The 18,097-nt window shown below is 35.0% G+C and overlaps 3 protein-coding genes and 1 long non-coding RNA gene across 12 annotated transcripts; 3 read left to right on the top strand and 1 right to left on the bottom strand.

Annotated features, from left to right (window-relative positions):
* Positions 1–471: 471 nt before the first annotated feature.
* On the top strand, positions 472–2,400 carry AT1G44130 (Eukaryotic aspartyl protease family protein; the record flags this gene model as incomplete). Its single annotated transcript, NM_103539.2, has 8 exons — positions 472–729; positions 821–938; positions 1,018–1,244; positions 1,326–1,553; positions 1,646–1,784; positions 1,862–2,059; positions 2,140–2,212; positions 2,306–2,400. The coding sequence occupies exons 1-8, from the start codon at positions 590–592 to the stop codon at positions 2,398–2,400; spliced, it is 1,218 nt and encodes a 405-aa protein (NP_175079.1). The 5' UTR covers positions 472–589.
* On the bottom strand, positions 2,285–9,849 carry AT1G44120 (CELLULOSE SYNTHASE INTERACTIVE 2; the record flags this gene model as incomplete). 3 transcript variants are annotated; one of them, NM_001333227.1, is made up of 8 exons in its annotated part: positions 2,285–2,646; positions 2,727–2,843; positions 3,062–3,098; positions 3,187–3,519; positions 3,590–6,143; positions 6,236–9,314; positions 9,395–9,481; positions 9,636–9,849. In NM_001333227.1, the coding sequence occupies 5 exons, from the start codon at positions 9,457–9,459 to the stop codon at positions 3,094–3,096; spliced, it is 6,036 nt and encodes a 2,011-aa protein (NP_001321523.1). The 3 variants fall into 3 exon arrangements, with proteins under 3 accessions (NP_001321523.1, NP_001321524.1, NP_175078.1); NM_001333226.1 differs by having other exon boundaries at positions 3,062–3,519; NM_103538.1 differs by lacking the exons at positions 9,395–9,481; positions 9,636–9,849 and having other exon boundaries at positions 2,494–2,646; positions 3,062–3,519; positions 6,236–9,298.
* AT1G44125 lies at positions 3,080–9,667 on the top strand. Of its 7 annotated transcripts, none has more exons than NR_139836.1 (4): positions 3,080–3,533; positions 3,617–5,760; positions 5,987–6,904; positions 7,040–9,667. It is a non-coding gene; the product is annotated as an other RNA (long non-coding RNA). The 7 variants fall into 7 exon arrangements; NR_139838.1 differs by having other exon boundaries at positions 3,080–5,760; positions 5,987–6,217; positions 6,711–6,904; NR_139839.1 differs by having other exon boundaries at positions 3,080–5,760; positions 5,987–6,217; positions 6,308–6,904.
* A 2,706-nt stretch (positions 9,850–12,555) lies between the features above and the next one.
* On the top strand, positions 12,556–15,143 carry CYCA1;1 (Cyclin A1;1). Its single transcript, NM_103537.5, has 8 exons — positions 12,556–12,914; positions 13,148–13,433; positions 13,515–13,657; positions 13,741–13,833; positions 13,919–14,205; positions 14,305–14,488; positions 14,572–14,706; positions 14,808–15,143. Exons 1-8 carry the CDS (start codon positions 12,726–12,728, stop codon positions 14,871–14,873), a joined length of 1,383 nt encoding a protein of 460 aa, NP_175077.1. The 5' UTR covers positions 12,556–12,725; the 3' UTR covers positions 14,874–15,143.
* The last annotated feature ends 2,954 nt before the right edge of the window (positions 15,144–18,097 follow it).

Below are 18,097 nucleotides of genomic sequence, written 5' to 3'. Positions count from 1 at the left end.
ACAATGATCTAAATATACAAGTTGTCAAAATGACCAAAGCCCACAATTCAGCCCTTAACCGTGTCTAAAACGCGTTGGAAGTCCTCCAAATATTTTCTACGAAGCTTCTTCTTCATCTGCTCATAATTTAATTTTCTGCTTGCTTGGAAAGTCATCATAATTTTGGGAAATCAAAATACACCATTTCTTTGTATTTATTCTCTTCCCAAACAAGCAAAATAATTATAAATGGGAGAAAATATATTAAAATAATAATATAAATAGTCTGCACTTAATTCTTTATTTATAAAATATCTCTTAAAACACAAAGAATTAATGTCTTACTGTATTCTCTTTTTTCACGTTAATGATATTAGAATATGACCATTGAACTTTCTATATTGACCCTATATTTTTACCAAAAAAAAATAGAATATATTGACCCTATATTTTTCTATGAAAACACAAAGAATTAATGTCTTACTGTATTCTCTTTTTTCTCGTTACTATATGACCATTGATATATTGACCCTATCTCTTATAATCAGATCTCATCTTCATCTCTTTGTGAATTCTTTTATTGTTTGTCGTGCAAGTAACAAAGATCAAGATGATATCAAGATTTTCTCTTCTTCTGTTCTTGTTCTTGGTCATAGTTCCTCTATCAAAATCTTCAATCTTCAAAACCTTCATCAAATCCTCTCCTTCCTCAGTCGTCTTCCCTCTCTCCGGCAACGTCTTCCCTCTCGGGTAAGCACATCAATGTTTTCTCTATCTTGTTGATAATACAAAAACAAACCAAAAAAATCATTTTTTGTAACTTTTTCCTCTGTTTCTGTAGATACTACTCAGTCTTAATGCAAATAGGAAGCCCTCCAAAGGCATTTCAATTTGATATTGATACCGGAAGCGATCTCACTTGGGTTCAATGTGATGCTCCTTGCAGTGGTTGCACTTTGGTATGATTTCTTATCTTTGTTTTAAGAATTTAACTTCATTCTCTTCTTCTTATGATCTCTGTTTTGTTGTTTTTTGTAGCCTCCTAATCTTCAGTACAAGCCTAAAGGAAACATTATCCCGTGCTCAAACCCGATCTGTACAGCTCTTCACTGGCCTAACAAGCCTCATTGCCCAAACCCGCAAGAACAATGTGACTATGAAGTTAAATATGCTGATCAAGGTTCATCAATGGGTGCACTTGTTACCGATCAGTTTCCTTTAAAACTCGTAAATGGCTCGTTCATGCAACCTCCTGTAGCATTCGGGTGAGCTAGGAAATAGACATGTGAATCCTGAGATGATGAAAATGTTAAATTTCTTGAAAGAAATTTTTTGTGTGTTGTCAGGTGTGGTTATGATCAGAGTTACCCTAGTGCACATCCTCCGCCCGCGACTGCTGGAGTTTTGGGACTTGGAAGAGGGAAAATCGGTCTCTTGACACAGCTTGTCTCCGCGGGACTAACAAGAAATGTGGTTGGACATTGCTTAAGTTCTAAAGGTGGAGGCTTTTTGTTCTTTGGAGACAATCTTGTTCCTTCCATTGGTGTGGCATGGACACCATTATTATCACAAGAGTATACTTTCTTCTTTCATATTTGCCTCGACCCGCTTTAGAGAGATTATATTGTTGTCTTATAGTACTGATGATTCATCTATTTGTGTTCAGCAACCACTACACGACCGGACCAGCCGATCTTCTCTTCAACGGAAAGCCAACAGGTTTAAAAGGACTTAAACTCATTTTTGACACCGGAAGCTCTTACACTTACTTCAACAGCAAGGCATACCAAACAATAATTAACCTGGTAATTCTTCAAGAAACACAAAGACTTAAGAAAATTGTATGAAACCTAATGCATCGATCTCTTTCGCGTGTTAACAGATCGGAAATGATCTGAAAGTCTCACCGTTGAAGGTTGCGAAAGAAGATAAGACCTTACCAATCTGCTGGAAAGGAGCTAAGCCCTTTAAATCTGTTCTTGAGGTCAAGAACTTTTTCAAGACCATAACAATCAACTTCACCAATGGGAGAAGAAACACTCAGCTCTATCTTGCACCCGAATTATATCTCATTGTCTCTGTAAGAATATCGACACACCCAAAATCTCATTCATCACTTTCAAAGAAGTATTCTAGTGAAATTTTTGTTGTCTTGTTCAGAAAACTGGAAACGTATGCTTGGGACTACTAAATGGAAGTGAAGTAGGATTACAAAACTCCAACGTAATCGGAGGTAACAACCAAACACAAACAACATCAACACTTAAACGCTAATTAATGTTTCTGTCTGAAACTAATTTTTTGTTTCTTTTGTCTTGTTTTGAAGATATCTCTATGCAAGGGCTAATGATGATCTACGACAACGAGAAGCAACAACTCGGATGGGTTTCTTCAGATTGCAATAAGCTTCCCAAAACATGACACCATCACAATTATAATAACTCCTTAATAAGTTTAAAATTTACATATCATAAAACATTTTTTTACAGTAATTGGAACATCTTTATGGATTAATTAAAATGACTGATTAGACCAAACAATCTCAATCTCTAGACTTCTATCAGAAGAATTATCTTTCTTGCTTTCATCATTTAGCTTGAATATTCCACTGTAACTTCCTTCTGACAATACTTTATCAATTGGTATCCTCACTTTACCAAGATTTTTCTGCAAATTTTAACATTCAAATACCAAAGTTACCGATTCTGATAAAGATTGGAATAAAAAACAATGATTAATCTACGTACGTTTCGAAAGATGTTGTTAGATTTGCAGACTATTTCAAGAAACTGTCCTCTAGGTGGAGCAGCAAAGTCCCATGTAAATGATTCTTTCCAAACCGGTGAGCTGCTTCGTTTCACAACCTGAACCAAAACCGGTTAATTTTAGCCAATATTGTACTGAATTGCGGGGAATTACTTAGAACCGGATTATACCGGTTGCTTAGAACCGTATTAAACCGCCTTAAACCGGATACGGATTAGTAATAGCAAAAATCAAACTGAAATTGCACCGAATTTCCTTAGAACTGGATTGAAGAGAAATTAACCGGATTGAACCGGTTAAACCGAAATTACAATACCTTGGTTTTCTTGGTGGGACAATTGTCGATGATTAATCTGCAAAACGCATTTGAACGTTTCAGATTATCACCGCGTTTAATCGCCACCGTGAGACTTCCCGGCAAACAATTCAAGAGACTGTTACCTCTCTCATGGAAGCTCGATGGAGCTGGAGATTTCAATTTTGATTTCATCATCAATTGCAGAACCGGAATCGCATCCGCCGCTAAAACAGCTTGAGATCTAGCCGTCTCCGTCGGCATTGTTGTCCACGATTGTCGCAACGTGTAGATCGTGTCCATCGCCGAATCTCTCGCTTCTTGCTCGCCGGATTTCAAAGCTCCGATTAAGTGAGGGATACAAGCGGTAGCTGCTTCCGACGAACGGAGTTTTGGAAACGTTGTGAGAATCGTGTTTAGCGTTCTCACTATTTCTACGTTTATCGCCGTCGTTGTCCAAAACTCTCTCTCCATCGCATCTGCATTGAAATCAGTGAGTGTTTGATTCTCAATCCGATCATAAATTTTGAATTCGGAATTGAAACTTACTTGTTAGAGATTTGATGATTTCACCAGAGACGTATTCTTGAAGTGTATGATTAGAGAAGAGAGATTTGATAATTAGAGCTGCTTGTGTAGAAACTTGTGGATTACTAGATCTAAGCATTTCCTGAACCCAATATACTCCACCAGCTTCAGCCATAGCTTTACGACTTGTTCTACTATGCATTGCAAAGTTTTCCAAAGCACGCATCACAACCATTTGCATTTCCTCGCTCGGTTCATCTTCAAGCAAGCTGATTAACGCACGACATGCCACGGGCGAGTCCGTGGCTTTAGCGAGTCCTTCGTGTTGAGAGATGTCACCTAGAGCCATTGCTATGAGAATTTTTGCGGATTCTGATATTGTGTCTGGGTCTAGTATGTACTCTGATAGAGGGGTAAGTACAAACTGACATATCTTTGTCTCTCTAACCTTTGGATTGCGTAGTATTAATTCGAGTAATCTTGCTGAGAGTTCTTCGCAGTGGTGTGATCTTAGTAGATCTAGTAATGCGTCGAGTGCACTGGATTCTGCCATTTCTTGAACGCTTGACGAGTCTTGATTCTCACGGATGATCAATGCGTCGATGGCTAAGATCACTGTGCTTTCAGCTGTGGAGAACAACATTTTTGACAGAACTGGTATAGTCACCGTAAAGTAATAGTGTTCTGGGTTGATTCTGAGAATGTTGCAGAGAATGAAAGCTGCTGATTCCCATAGATATACAGGAAGCTGAGGATCTTCGTCGATGATAACCTTGGAGAGCTCTTGAATTCCTCCGGTATCTGCTACCTCTTTTGGCCATGTAACTGAAGATCTCTCTAAACCCATCAATGCTATCTCTTGTAAGTTTCTTACTCTGATCCCTACCAGTTTCACTAGAGGAGCAATGAGATTTTTGGTTGTTATCTCTTCTTGGAAACGTTGCATTTCGAGTAGAGAGGTCAGTAGTATTGTGGTTGCATTTTTGACCGCTATTGACTCGGACTCAAGCAGTGGTATCAAAGGCATAATGATTGTGGAAGATGCAATTTTCAATGATTCAAGAACCATTGGCTTCTCCAAGATGTTTGCTATAGCTTGTAAACCACCGAGTTGACCTTGAAAATCCAAGTCTTGTCTAAGCAAAATCAAAAGGAGCGGTTGTACCATTTTTATAGCGTCTTGGCTTCGAGCTATAACACCAACGTTCGTCAAAACTCTGAAAAGATCTGCGATTACAGAACACAAAGAACTTGGCGGCGATTTGGAGAGTTGGCTAATACATTTCTCGATTATCCCCATTTTAATCAGATCCATTTTCCGGGGAGTATTGTCTTTAGCCATTTTCGTAAGACAAGAAATTGCAGCCTCACTGATCAGATAGTTTTCGGAAGCCACATATCCGTAGAACAGGTTCACACAATCATGTTCTTCTGCAACCTCTACAAATCTTTTGATATCCAAGAGTCTGTCTAGTGCAAACATTCCGGCTTCTATAGCTGTACTTTTTCCTGTTCGGATAAGTGATATAAGGGATACAATGCAACATGCGGCAGATGTGCTTGTTCTCAAACCTTCATTGGTAAATAGAAAGCGGCATATCCTTGCAGCACTTGTCTTTGATTCAAGCGAAGAACTATCTAAAGACAAAATTTTGTAGATGTTGTCCAATGGGTTTCCTTCAAGACTAGTAAGAATATCTGGCCTTGGATTTATTCCCATAGTTAGCTTCACTAAAGCTGTTAGAGCAGCTACTCTCTCACTCTCTAACGTTGTATTCAACATTTCAATAAGAGGAGAAAGTGCTTTCCATGCTAATTCAGAATCTCTGATGTGCTCAGAGCTAAACAGTTCACAGAGGACCCTTGCAGCATTGTAGCGAGTACTTCTAGAAGCAAGATGAAGAATTCCTATGAGCTGCTTCATGGAACTTATAGCTGTTTTATGTCGTGTGATTTCCGGGCTGCGAAAGAGTGATTCTAACAGTTCAGAAACGGTAATCTCTGTTGAATCTTGAGGGCTCAAAGAAAGGTACTTTGCTAAAGCATCTAGAGCTCCAGCTTCAGCGATAAGTAATTTACTTAAATCGTCATTGTCTGCAATACGACGAAGAAGTCGAATAGCCACTGGAATGCCTCCAACTTTATCTGCATATGGCTTCAAGAGATTCACGAGCAAGGGAATACATTTTTTGGTAAATGAACCGCTTCTTACTCTTTCATTTTCAAAGAGTACCTCTAATGTGGCCTCATAAGGATTTTGTACCAGAGATAGCTCTTCTGCTAAGGCACAAAGACTCCTTGTGTCTGATTCTTCACACCCTACCAAGTTTATCGTAGTTTCTACGATATCTGAATTCATGATTTCTGAAATTGTTTTATCATTCTTATGACGAACTAACGCTGCTAACACTTGTGCAGTAAAATATCCATCAATCATCTGCTCAGATTGCATGAAAGGTGCTAGCGTTTGCAAAATATTTTCTGTTGCTGGAGATGAGACAACCTTTGGTTCCTGAGACATAACAGCTAAAAATGACATAGCGATCCATTTTTCCTCGGAATCAGAGGAATTCTCCTACAAAAATTAAAGATAATAAGTCAGCAAAACCAACACTTGCAGGATTTAGAAGAAAAAGCTAAAGAGAGCAAGTAAGTATACTTATTTACCTGTGTGTTAGACTTGTTTCTTTGAAGATTTTCTGCAATAATTTCAAGTCCATTGCCTTCCATGACAACAAGTCTGTTCGAAGGATGAGAAGAGCAAATAATGGAGAGTAACCACATAGAGGCGGTGCTTCCCAAGATAGTAACTGGATCAACCATTTCAGAGTCATCCATCCTTAAGCACAAATTGCTTGTAATAAAAGATCTTGGTCTTTGAATTTCAATTCCATATGAAGCAGATTTAGAGTTCTGCTTTGACATATCAAGAAGAGTGTTTACTAAGGTTTTCAAATACCCTGATTGTTCAACCGCTTCCGCCCATAATGTAATGTCGTTCTTTGCTGCGCACACAAGCAAGATCGCTCCTCCAACTTTGATTTCAGGACTTGATGAGTTGATTGTTCTGTTAGCCAATGAAGAAATTGATTTTGATTGTGTCACCAAAAGTCGACCTAACAAGATAAATTGTGTCTTGCAGAAACGAGACAAAATCTCTATTGCTTTATCTTGCACCAAAGGATGACCTTCAGCTAAACCGCGGACAAGAGAGTCTAAATTTGAAGGAACTTCACCGAATGCAGAAAAAGGGTTATGTGACAAGTTAGCACCATATTTAGCTTTGGCTAGTAAAGAGAGTACTTCTAAGACGTCGATGAAAGCGCTGTTGTTCAGGTCAGTTGCGTTTAAGAGATCAATGAGTTCAGAAACAGCAAATCGACACTGCTCATTTCCTTTAAATACATCACTGACTTGAAAATGCTTGAGTAATTGATGAAGAGCATGTGAAGCATTTCTTTTACCTTGCAGTGTTCCCTCTCTCAGTACTCTGGTCAAAGCAGAAACAACGTCATCGTTTAATGCTTCAGCTGCAACATTTGGGTCTGAAAGAAGGTTCGCAAGAGTGGACATGGGATTCTCTGTTGACTCGATGGGGTTTGTTTTTGCTGACTTTATCAATGGTTTGATCACTTCGACTTCTGGACCGGATAATTTCTTTGTTGCAGTTTTTTTCTTTGTTGGATTAGATAGAGAGCCCAAGGCATGCGCTAACTGCGTTGCAACAGCGTGAGTGTTTCCGCTTAAAAGCTTTGTGCACGGATTGTCATCCTCATCAAATCCAAGACCACCACAAAGGTCTTTTCTTGAACTGAATAGATCAGCCAAGACAGAAGCTGCGTTCTCTTTCATCTTCTCGTTTGATGAGGCAAGTCTCTGGACAAGCGACCTCAATCCATTATTCGCTGCGGAACCCTTGGTGACAAATTCTTCCAAAGAAGCCGATGCAAGAACATGGCCTAGAACTCTAATCAAATGAGTCTTTGATTTAGGAGCATCTCCAAGAAACAAAGCCTGTACTTGCTCGATAACACTTGGATCAGCTGTTTTAATCAGTTTCAAAAGCGTATTTGCTGAGCTCTCTTGTGATTTTGGTCCACCGTTCTTTAAAAGACCCAAAAGTGCAGGAATAGCTCCTGCTTTCTCAACGCAGAGGCGGATTTCTTCGCTGTGACAACATAGGTTCAAAATTACACGGACCGCATCGTCCTTTGCTTTCTGAGATACACCAGTCTCTAATATCTGCAATAATGGAGGAATCCCACCTGCAGAAGTAACAGCCCATCTACTTTCTTCGACATTATCGGTCAAGATCGCTAAGAACTCAACAGACAGTTCTTGATGTTGTTCGCTAGACAAACCAAGGTACGGTATGAGGATTTGTATCCCTTCTCTCTTCCCAATAGCATCCCAAACATCACCATGCTTGCATAAATTTGACAAACAAGTAATCATCCGCTCACGTGGACCGTCCGTGGCCAATATTGTTAGACAGACTAAAACCCTCTTAGCGTCAACATTGTTGAGTAGTTTTGATAGATCAACATTTCCGAATAGACTTTCCATAGCCTCCAAGATACGTTCGTGGATCAATTGAGTATCCCGGGGCTTTAGTAGTTTCACTAGTATTCCTTCTGTTAGTGTTGGATCAAAAGCTTCTCTAGTATCACCGCAACTTAGCTGAAATTTTCTCAGAGCATAAGCAAGAGCTCCAAGAATATCAGCGATGGGCTCAGTGAGGCGTGGAGACAAAGATAGCCCTCCAAGATACACTATCAAACCAGACATTCCTCCGCATAAGTTTGCTAAAGCTTGTGTCCCATAACTTTGTAAGACGCGTTCAGTTTCCTCCTCCACTGACTCTTTAGAAGATGCAACCACTGCGCTAATAAGAAGGTGGATCCCATCTAAATCTCTTGCCACAGTTATAGCTTCTTCTGACTTTGATGTGATGGCTTCTAGAGCGTTGACTACACTGGCACGTACGAAAACACTATTTTCTTCACCTAGAAGCTGAACCAGAACTTGCACAGCACCTGACTCTTCAACTTTTGAGATACTGCTGGTAAAAATCCTGATAAGACGAGCTAAGAGAGAAGCTGCGTTTGATTGAGATACCGGGTTACTAGACTGGAGAAGCTTTAAGATGATATCTACTCCGCCATCTTCAAGTGTTAATGCCCAAAACCCGTCTTTATCACCGCAAAGATTTCTCAAAGCTCCAACCAAATGTCCTTCCACTGTCTTGTCCTGTTTTTTCCCCGTCTTTAATTGATCCCACAAACTCGGTACCACGCCTTCCGTGACAAATATTTTAGTACCTACATTATCACCATCCATTCCACACAAGGAAACTTCATATATGGCCTCGGCTACAACTCTTTTTGCATCCACAGAGTCAGACTTCAAAAGTGATAGCAGCGGTGGGATACATCCGCCTATCAGTATCTTAGAACGAACGTTTTTGTCTTTGCATAGAACGGTTAGGACTGAAGCGGAATTGAGTTTTGCCAAGAGGGTTCCACTCCTAAGAAGTGATATAAAGGCAGGCATGGCGTTCACATTCTGGCTAATGATCTTTCTACATTCCTTTTTACCCTTGGCTAAACCAAGAAGCCGAGCGGTGCTAAGCTCTTTCTCTTGCGCCGATGATTTCTTGGCATGAAGCTGTTCGATGAGACGTGTGATTGTAACCGCTGCTTTCTCTGGATCATCCATCTCAGACGTCATTGTTTTATTATCGTCCCTGCACCCAAAAGCCCTCAATTATACAAAGATAAAGATAGCAAAGCAAATAGTCAAAAAGTATTGAAAGCAATTCGATACCTCAGCCGAGGAGAAGACACGGAAGGAGTCTCTTGGTCATTCGTTGAGGAGGGAGGCATTGACATATTCTCTTTTCTGAAGAAACTCCTTTAGAAAACAGAAACAAAAACATTTAGCTAAATGGATTCAACAACAAATCAAACTAAAGATAGAATCCTCTTGATTTTGTATTATTGTCATTTGGTGATTAAGAGATTTTTTTCCTGCCACAATCAAATGCACAATTCATTTACAAAATTACCTTTTATGCAAACGTTCTATTACTCCTTTTTACCTCATGGACACACAAAAAAACACCGTTCCTAGCTCAAATGTTGGAATTTGTAAATGTGTAAAAGATGATTGGTTCTGAATCAATAATTTGGATCCAAGTTTCTCAATGAATTCAGAAGAAAAAAAAAGACGAAATGAAAAATGAATTTTCCTACTTCTCTCTTTTGCCGTTGCTAACAAACAAAGAAAAAGGTAAAAGAATTTGTTTATTTTCTCTTTAAAGGTTCGACAGAGAAGAGGTGAAATCACAAAATCCAAAACTATAACTATTTTACGCAATCTTTTCTCATTCTTTCACATTTTCGTTTACTATTTATTTTTGACAATAGTTATCGCACACCTAATTTAGTAAGAACTAATATGACTAGGTGACGTACGGACAGATTATTTTGACATTGACGTAATTCTGTTTTTACTATTTCGATTTCTAGAAAATGTGTGGAGTTATAATTTTGTTTAAAATTAATTTGTCTTCGGGTTAACTGAATTGGATGGACCAAATCTCTCTTGGCCTTAAGTTGGTATTAAAAGCCCTTTAGAAAACAAAAGGAACTTTATATTTAATTGGGAGTTCCAAAAGAAATATACAAATAGTGTTATTCATCTTTATTTTTTTGTTTCTACAAAAAATGATAAGATTTGTAAAACTTCATCTAAAAGATGGTGAACGGTATAAGAGCATCTCCAACTATAACACCATTTTGGTGTTGAAATAACAATCTACGAGAGATGTTAAGATTTGTAAAACTTCATCTAGAAGATGGTGAAAGGTATAAGAGCATCTCCAACTATAACATCATTTTGGTGTTGAAATAACAATATGTGTAATGTAAATTTAGCACTAAAGCTTTATTCTTCTTCAACCACAACACAAAATATCACACTAAAAATACTATTCTCACTATTATATTGTTAAATTGAACATTTTCTTAGTTAATATTTTAAAATTATCAATTAATGTAAAATTATAATCCAAAAATTTACATACTAAAAATAAATTACATCATACTAATTCTAACGACAACAAATGTTCAATTAACATTTCAAAATTCAATATGAGCTTCTCGATCTTAATTTGTCTATGTCGAGCTAAAAAACTGTTTTAATGGTTGATTGAAATTTGTTATGTATCTTCAATTAAAATTTTTATATTAATTTTAATATTTTCTACAAATTAAGATTTCATATAATTAAAATTTTAAATACAAAAATAGTTTTGATACATTATGTTTACTTCAAAACTTAATTAGATTGTTAAATAACAATACAAATCATATTTTATATACTATATATAACTAAATATACTATTTTAATAAAATTAAAATAAATAATAATATTAATTCAATTTTTGTTATTGTTATAGTAGCACACAAATATAGTGATTTATTATAAATAAAAAAAGAATCATACTATAATAGTGCAAAATATACACTTTGGTTGGAGACAGAAAGTTAATATTACCACCTCCAAATAACGTTTTGCCGTTCCATTGTACATCTTAAGACCATGTCCAATGTGACGGCAAAACGTTATCTTGACATGGGGATGTTTACTTTTTGTCTCCAACCAAACGCTATACTTTGCACTATTATGGTGTGATTCCATTTTCTTGTACAGTAAATCACTATATTTGGTGTATTACTGTAGCGACATCAAACATTTAAGTATCAATTTTTATTTTATTTTAATATGATTGTATATTAAAATAGCTGATACATAATAAAAATTCAACTTAACATTCAAAACATAAAATTACAAAACTAAAGAAAGGTTTTAAATTTAAACATCTTTGGAATTTGATGAATGATATGTGAGTATTAGTATTCTTGTAGTATTTTAATTTGTGTAATATTATGTGTGAATGCAATTGTATTGTCATTGTGTTACTTTTTTGTAATTAATTTTGTTTAACATACTATTTTGTTGTGTAATATTTATTTTTAATACTGTGTAATATTTTAAAATTTTAGTTAATAGTATAATAATAGAAAATATTAGCTTTAGTGTGATATTTAGTTTTATGGTTGGAGAAGAAAAATATTTTAGTGTGAAAACTACACCAAATATAGTGTTATTTCAATACTAAAATGGTGTTATGGTTGGAGATGCCCTAAAGATAAACATGACGAGACACGAGATTTATTAATTTCTTGATCAACCATAACTTAATAACTTAATATTAATTTCACTTAATAATTTCCAATTAAGTGAATCTTTACTTCACCAAAAGTTCCTAACGAACTCTTATTTTCTAGCATCAATATTACCATGAACTAGCATCAATACTATCATGAAAAATTCCTACTTCCTATCCAACTCTTAATAACAATGCTAGTCTTAACAATATTCATCAAAAACTTGATATAGACCTTCTAACTTAGCCACGACTAGTATCGGTGAATACCAAAATTAATGTATTCATGAGAACTTGAGATTTCTCTAATGTATTCTTGTTACTAAACAAGTAACAACACTCAAGAAATATCATGATCAAATATTTTACTCATAAACTCCATATTTCACATTTTGAAAATTTTAAACAGCAAATCACATTGAATTTTCGTGGTAAAAGTATTTAAAATTGAAAAATAGCAGCTCCTGATTTCAATGTATAAATTTATCTTTATATGGTTTATGTCTCCAACTTATTTTAAAAAAGAGAGAAAGAGCACCCAAAAGGTGACCGTTTGAAATTCGAATTTATTTCCGTTTGAAATTCGAATTCAAAAAAAGTAAACCGAACCGAGTCTCGTTACTGACTGTCACACATTGTTTCCCTAAAAGCTAATTAACCCATACGTGGCGTAATATAACAGGTCAGTGATCAATACTAAATAACAGACATACACCTTTAAAATTCGTGCACGCTCCAAAACAAAATCTACACTTCAAAATCAACGGTCACGATCATTCCTCAAATTTCAAAAAATTATTTAACCTCACTTCCTTCGCTTTGTTTTTAAAACCTCTCTCTCTTTCTCTTTCTCTTTCGCCATTAAAACTCTGTTTCCTTTTTCAGAGATTCTCAGAGAAGATTCATTTTACCCTAAGAAAAAAAATGTCGAACATTCTTCAGAATCGGCGATCTTCGTTTTCCTCTTCGACGAAATCTTCATTAGCGAAGCGTCAAGCACCATCTTCATCGGAGAATTCTGTTAAACTTATGCCGGCGATGACGAAGAAACGAGCACCGTTAAGTAACATTACCAATCAAAAAATCGCCTCACGATTACAAAATTCTGATTCGGTGAGGTTCTTCAATTTCGCTATGAATTTTTCAAAATCTTTCGTTTCTGTGATCTATTTAGTTTGATTTGAAGATTCGCTTACTCTAATTCACTATAGATCCATTGTTTCTTCGCTTCATTTTTTGTTGTGGATTTGGTTTTTGTGATCAATTTTGAATATGGATTCATTGTTTCTTTGATTGAATCTATGAGATTGCTTATTGATTTTGAGTTTGATTTTGGTTTTGTATAGGTACATTGTTCAAACAAGTCAGCGAAATTGAAGATAGCACCAAGTGTTTGCGTTAATGCCAGTTTCTCTAGCAATCTGCAACAAAGCATAGTTCCTCACAAAGTTGCTTCTTCACCTAGCAAATCTGATGATGGCTCAGTATCAATGGACGAGACTAGGTCTTCAAGTGATTCCTACAAGAGTCCTCAAGTTGAGTATATCGAAAACGACGACGTTTCGGCTGTTGTTTCGATTGAGAGGAAAGCTTTGAGTAATCTGTTCATAACGCCGAATTCAGAAACAATTGGTACTACTTCTTACTAATGGTTCTCTATGACTTTGTTGTTTATATTGTTTTGGTATTGAATTGATTTGCTTGGTATTGCAGATAATTATTGTAGTAGAGATGTGTTATCTGATATGAAGAAAATGGATAAGAATCAGATTGTTAACATTGATAGTAACAATGGTGATCCTCAGCTTTGTGCTACGTTTGCTTGTGACATTTATAAGCATCTTCGTGCTTCTGAGGTGATAACTCTTAACCAGAATGTGATATTTTTAGCTTTATGTGTTTGCAAGTTTTCTGAATCTGTGTATCATCTATATGCTAGGCTAAGAAGCGACCTGATGTTGATTACATGGAGAGAGTTCAGAAAGATGTGAATTCGAGTATGCGTGGAATCTTAGTTGATTGGCTTATTGAGGTGAATGATAGTTATATTGAGAAAATGTGATGGCTTTTGTCACTCTTGTCGATGTTTTATTAAGGGTTTTTTCGGTTTCTTGTAGGTGTCTGAAGAGTATAGGCTTGTACCGGAGACGTTGTATTTGACTGTGAACTATATAGATAGGTATTTATCTGGGAATGTGATTAGTAGACAGAAACTTCAGTTGCTTGGTGTGGCTTGTATGATGATAGCAGCGAAATATGAAGAGATATGTGCTCCACAAGTTGAGGAGTTTTGTTACATTACTGATAATACATATCTCAAAGATGAAGTTCTTGATATGGAATCTGATGTTCTGAATTACTTGAAGTTTGAAATGACTGCACCAACTACGAAATGTTTTCTAAGGTTAGTGAGATGATTGCTTTACAAAACAGATCCTTCTCTTATCTCATACAATTCTGTACTAATTACTAACCAGTTGGATCGTACAACTTGAATTTTCAGACGCTTTGTTCGAGCTGCTCATGGTGTTCATGAAGCTCCATTGATGCAGCTAGAATGTATGGCTAACTACATTGCGGAATTATCGCTACTAGAGTACACTATGCTCTCTCATTCTCCTTCACTAGTAGCTGCTTCCGCCATTTTCTTGGCTAAGTACATTCTAGACCCAACAAGACGACCATGGGTATGTTTAAACAACCTTAAGACACTGTTTTACTCTTTATAAGAATCATGTAGTAAAATGTGTTTGTTGTTTGGTTGGATCAGAACTCGACGTTGCAACACTATACGCAATATAAAGCGATGGAGTTGAGAGGATGTGTGAAGGATCTTCAACGATTGTGTAGTACTGCTCACGGCTCTACACTACCTGCTGTTAGAGAGAAGTATAGTCAACACAAAGTAAGTTGTTGTGTTTATTTATTTGTGATAACAATTAAGAATGATGATTAAGTTGTTTTATGTGCTAATAACGATTGGATTTTTGTGTTTTTTTTTTGCAGTACAAGTTTGTGGCGAAGAAGTTTTGTCCATCCGTAATCCCACAAGAGTTCTTCAACAACAGCTAAAAATCCTTTAATTTAACTTTGTTCCAATGTTGTGTTGGATTTAATTGTTTGATTGTACATGATTTTGCTGTTGTTGGTCTATTTATAAAATTAGCTATCTACGATCTCACTTTGAAAACTTGTTAAGCTGATTTATTTTGGCTTCCTCTAGAAAGTGACGTAATTAGGTGATATGATTTGATTGGTAAAAGTGGGAAAAGTTATTATCAATCTGCTTAAATATGCAAACAAACGTGTTATGCAGATTTCATGGCTATTATTGATCAAGTGATAAATGAATTTGATAAATTACTGAATTCAATGTTCAATTTAAACATTCTTGAATTGCAATATTCTTGATTTCCGTAAGACATCAAATGTTTTAGGACAAATGATTTTTGTAATATTACAGAGCGACAAGAAACAGAACCTATTAATAAAATTGATTAACCCCGTTAATTTTGTTGTAACCTATATAAAATATGTATGTCTTTGAGAACGAACAATTAAATGCTTCAGCTTAGTCGGTAATGGAATGAATGAATGATACATCTGAGAGGTTCCGAGTTAATTTTTTTGTCCGTTGACTTAACGACGTGTCCAAAATGGTAAAGTCACAAAAATTATCTATTTAATTATAAAGTCAACAACAACTTTGGTATTTAAGTGATATTTCAAAATTTTATATGTTTTTTTTCCAAATTTGAAAGTTTGTGCTTTTTCGATATTTTTTCCAAACAATATTTCTCAGTTTTGGCTCTTTTGAGTTTTAATTAAAATCAAATGACAAAATTTTTTTTGTAGAAAACTATCTGACGGTGATCTATTTTTGAATTCGAGTTTTTCGATGTAACAATTTTTTTTGGGAGATCAATAAAACCTAACTTAAACTAAATTTGGTTGTAGACCAATTAATCTTGTGGACGTAATGGATTTGGAACTTATCCTAATAATTGGTTTAGAACTTCCCTATCTTTAACTATGAATCCTAATCACAATACAATTTGTTCGAGAATAAATTTAGGTTAGGAGTTCACAACGTTCACTTCAAATGTGCTTCGACGACTTCAGTTGCTTGTTAGTTGGTCCCCAATAGTTTTTGGTCTCCGTCTTTCTGATTGATCTCGTTCAATAAAAACTATATCTACGCATAATTTTACCATGATCTTAATAAAAAAAAAAAATTACTATGACATATTTTAATGTTTATATATGGTTTTAATATCTAAACTTTTTCTTTTTGTCAAGGGGTTTCAATATCTAAACATAAACATATATTTAGTTGTTTTATTTTTGAGCACATATGTCGATCGACACCTCTTTCTCTTTCTCCATGTTTTTGATGGACATCTTCAATATCTTCTCTGCGTAGAATCTTAGTGAACAACTATAATTGTACATCGTTAGAGATTTTCTGCACACTTGCCTCCATTAATCTACAAATCTACTAATAAATTGCAGTAGCTAGAATTTAAACTCCAAACCTCTTAATGTAAAAGCTTAAATGAACCATTGGTCAACCATTAGACAAATGGAACTTCCGCAAATAAATATAATATTTTAAGATAGAATAATAAACATGCATCGAAAACCTTTTAAAACAAGTATAGAAAGTTAAATTATACCAATATCTAAATCGTAATCTTAATTATTGTTTTAAATTTGTATTACCGACATGCAAACGCTTGACAATAACTACTTTCATAGTAATACAATAGTTTAGTGTGTAAAGAGACGAGCATATCTTTTCAAAACTAGTGGATACAGGGAAGCTGCATACGAATATGAATCATGTTTATAAAGAGTTGTTTATATTGAAGAATGTTTTGGCTGGTCCTCGATCGATTAGAATATTTCTTACTGATATAGAAAGATGGCCATCAATGTATATCTATGTTTTTTTTATCATCATGGACTAACAATTTAGGTGTAAAATAATAAAACCAATAGTTATATAGTTCTGAAAACTATTGAACTTATATAAATTCGGGTGCATGCATGGTAATACGGTAATGCTATAAATTAAATCCACAGTATAGTTTAAATTATGGTTCAGTTTACCTTAATACAAAAATATGATTACAAAGATTATAACAATTGAAAAATATTAGGATACATAGGAAAAGTATAATTTAGATCCAATATATTGAGTTTTGTTTTGTAATTATTTTATTCTTTACGGGAAGTATTTGGAATTTGATGCTTCTTGCCTACTGATAATAACGTACCTAACTCTTCTACTCTAATATTGTTCACAAACATCCAACTCGAGTATCTTAAGATAACCAATCAATGCTAAAGCAAAAAACGGTCCAACTTACTAAACTATATATAGAAATTGGGCAGTCTACAATTTTCTCTGTAATAATCAGAATATTGAAAAAGAAAATAAATCATCTACTTGTAAAGTTTCATTCCTATGAATATATCTCTTTTTTTTCATCTGCATGATTCCATTATATTATACGTAGGTAGAATAGGATTTTGAAATACAAGATCGACAAGAGTCGAAAGTCTTTGAGAAACTAAGCCGGTGGAAAACATAACTATTCCCGGAAAACTAAACCCAAAAAAGAGGAGCATAACCTCTGAATATATCTATAAATCCTAAATTCTATCAAGTTTCCTGTTTGTCTATACAAAAAAAAATATTATTATTGCACTTAGAACAATAAGAAAGAAAAAAAAATGGTACAAAATCTATATGAAGTGGCTCAAAGACATATTAATTATTGCGTTCTCTCTTATTTTTCTCGTTTATATCTCTTCGTAAAATATTTATTGTATAGTGAGAATCATTTTTTTTCCCTCACTATACTAATAAATTTTTATAGTTGTAAATTTTTAGACAAACACAAAATAATCGAAAAATGGATATGTAATCTCAGTGACAACTTGCCATATCGTGTATAAAACATAAATTTGTAATTTTTTTTAACAAAAAAAAAACATAAATTTGTATTTTTATTATGTGTACTATTATAACATATTATTCTGCTTAGCCAAAATAGAATAAAATACTACTCTTTTCGGTTTAACAATTGTCGTTACCCTCAAATCAATATTTTTCTTCAGTATATAATTTTGTCTACAAAATTTCGAAATACTTTGTTAGATCTGCAACTAGCTAGCCATGTATGTCTACAAGAATAAATCCTTAAACCTACATGCAGTGGCAACTTGACCACTGGGATGTAGAAAGGGTGCTTTGTTCCAGTTTCTGTTTTTATAAGTTGAAAAACGAA

This window comes from Arabidopsis thaliana (assembly GCF_000001735.4).
Source record: "Arabidopsis thaliana chromosome 1 sequence".
Classification (NCBI taxonomy): Eukaryota; Viridiplantae; Streptophyta; class Magnoliopsida; order Brassicales; family Brassicaceae; genus Arabidopsis; species Arabidopsis thaliana.
Note: the sequence above shows the minus strand (reverse complement) of the source record. Positions and strands in the feature narration are given on the sequence as shown.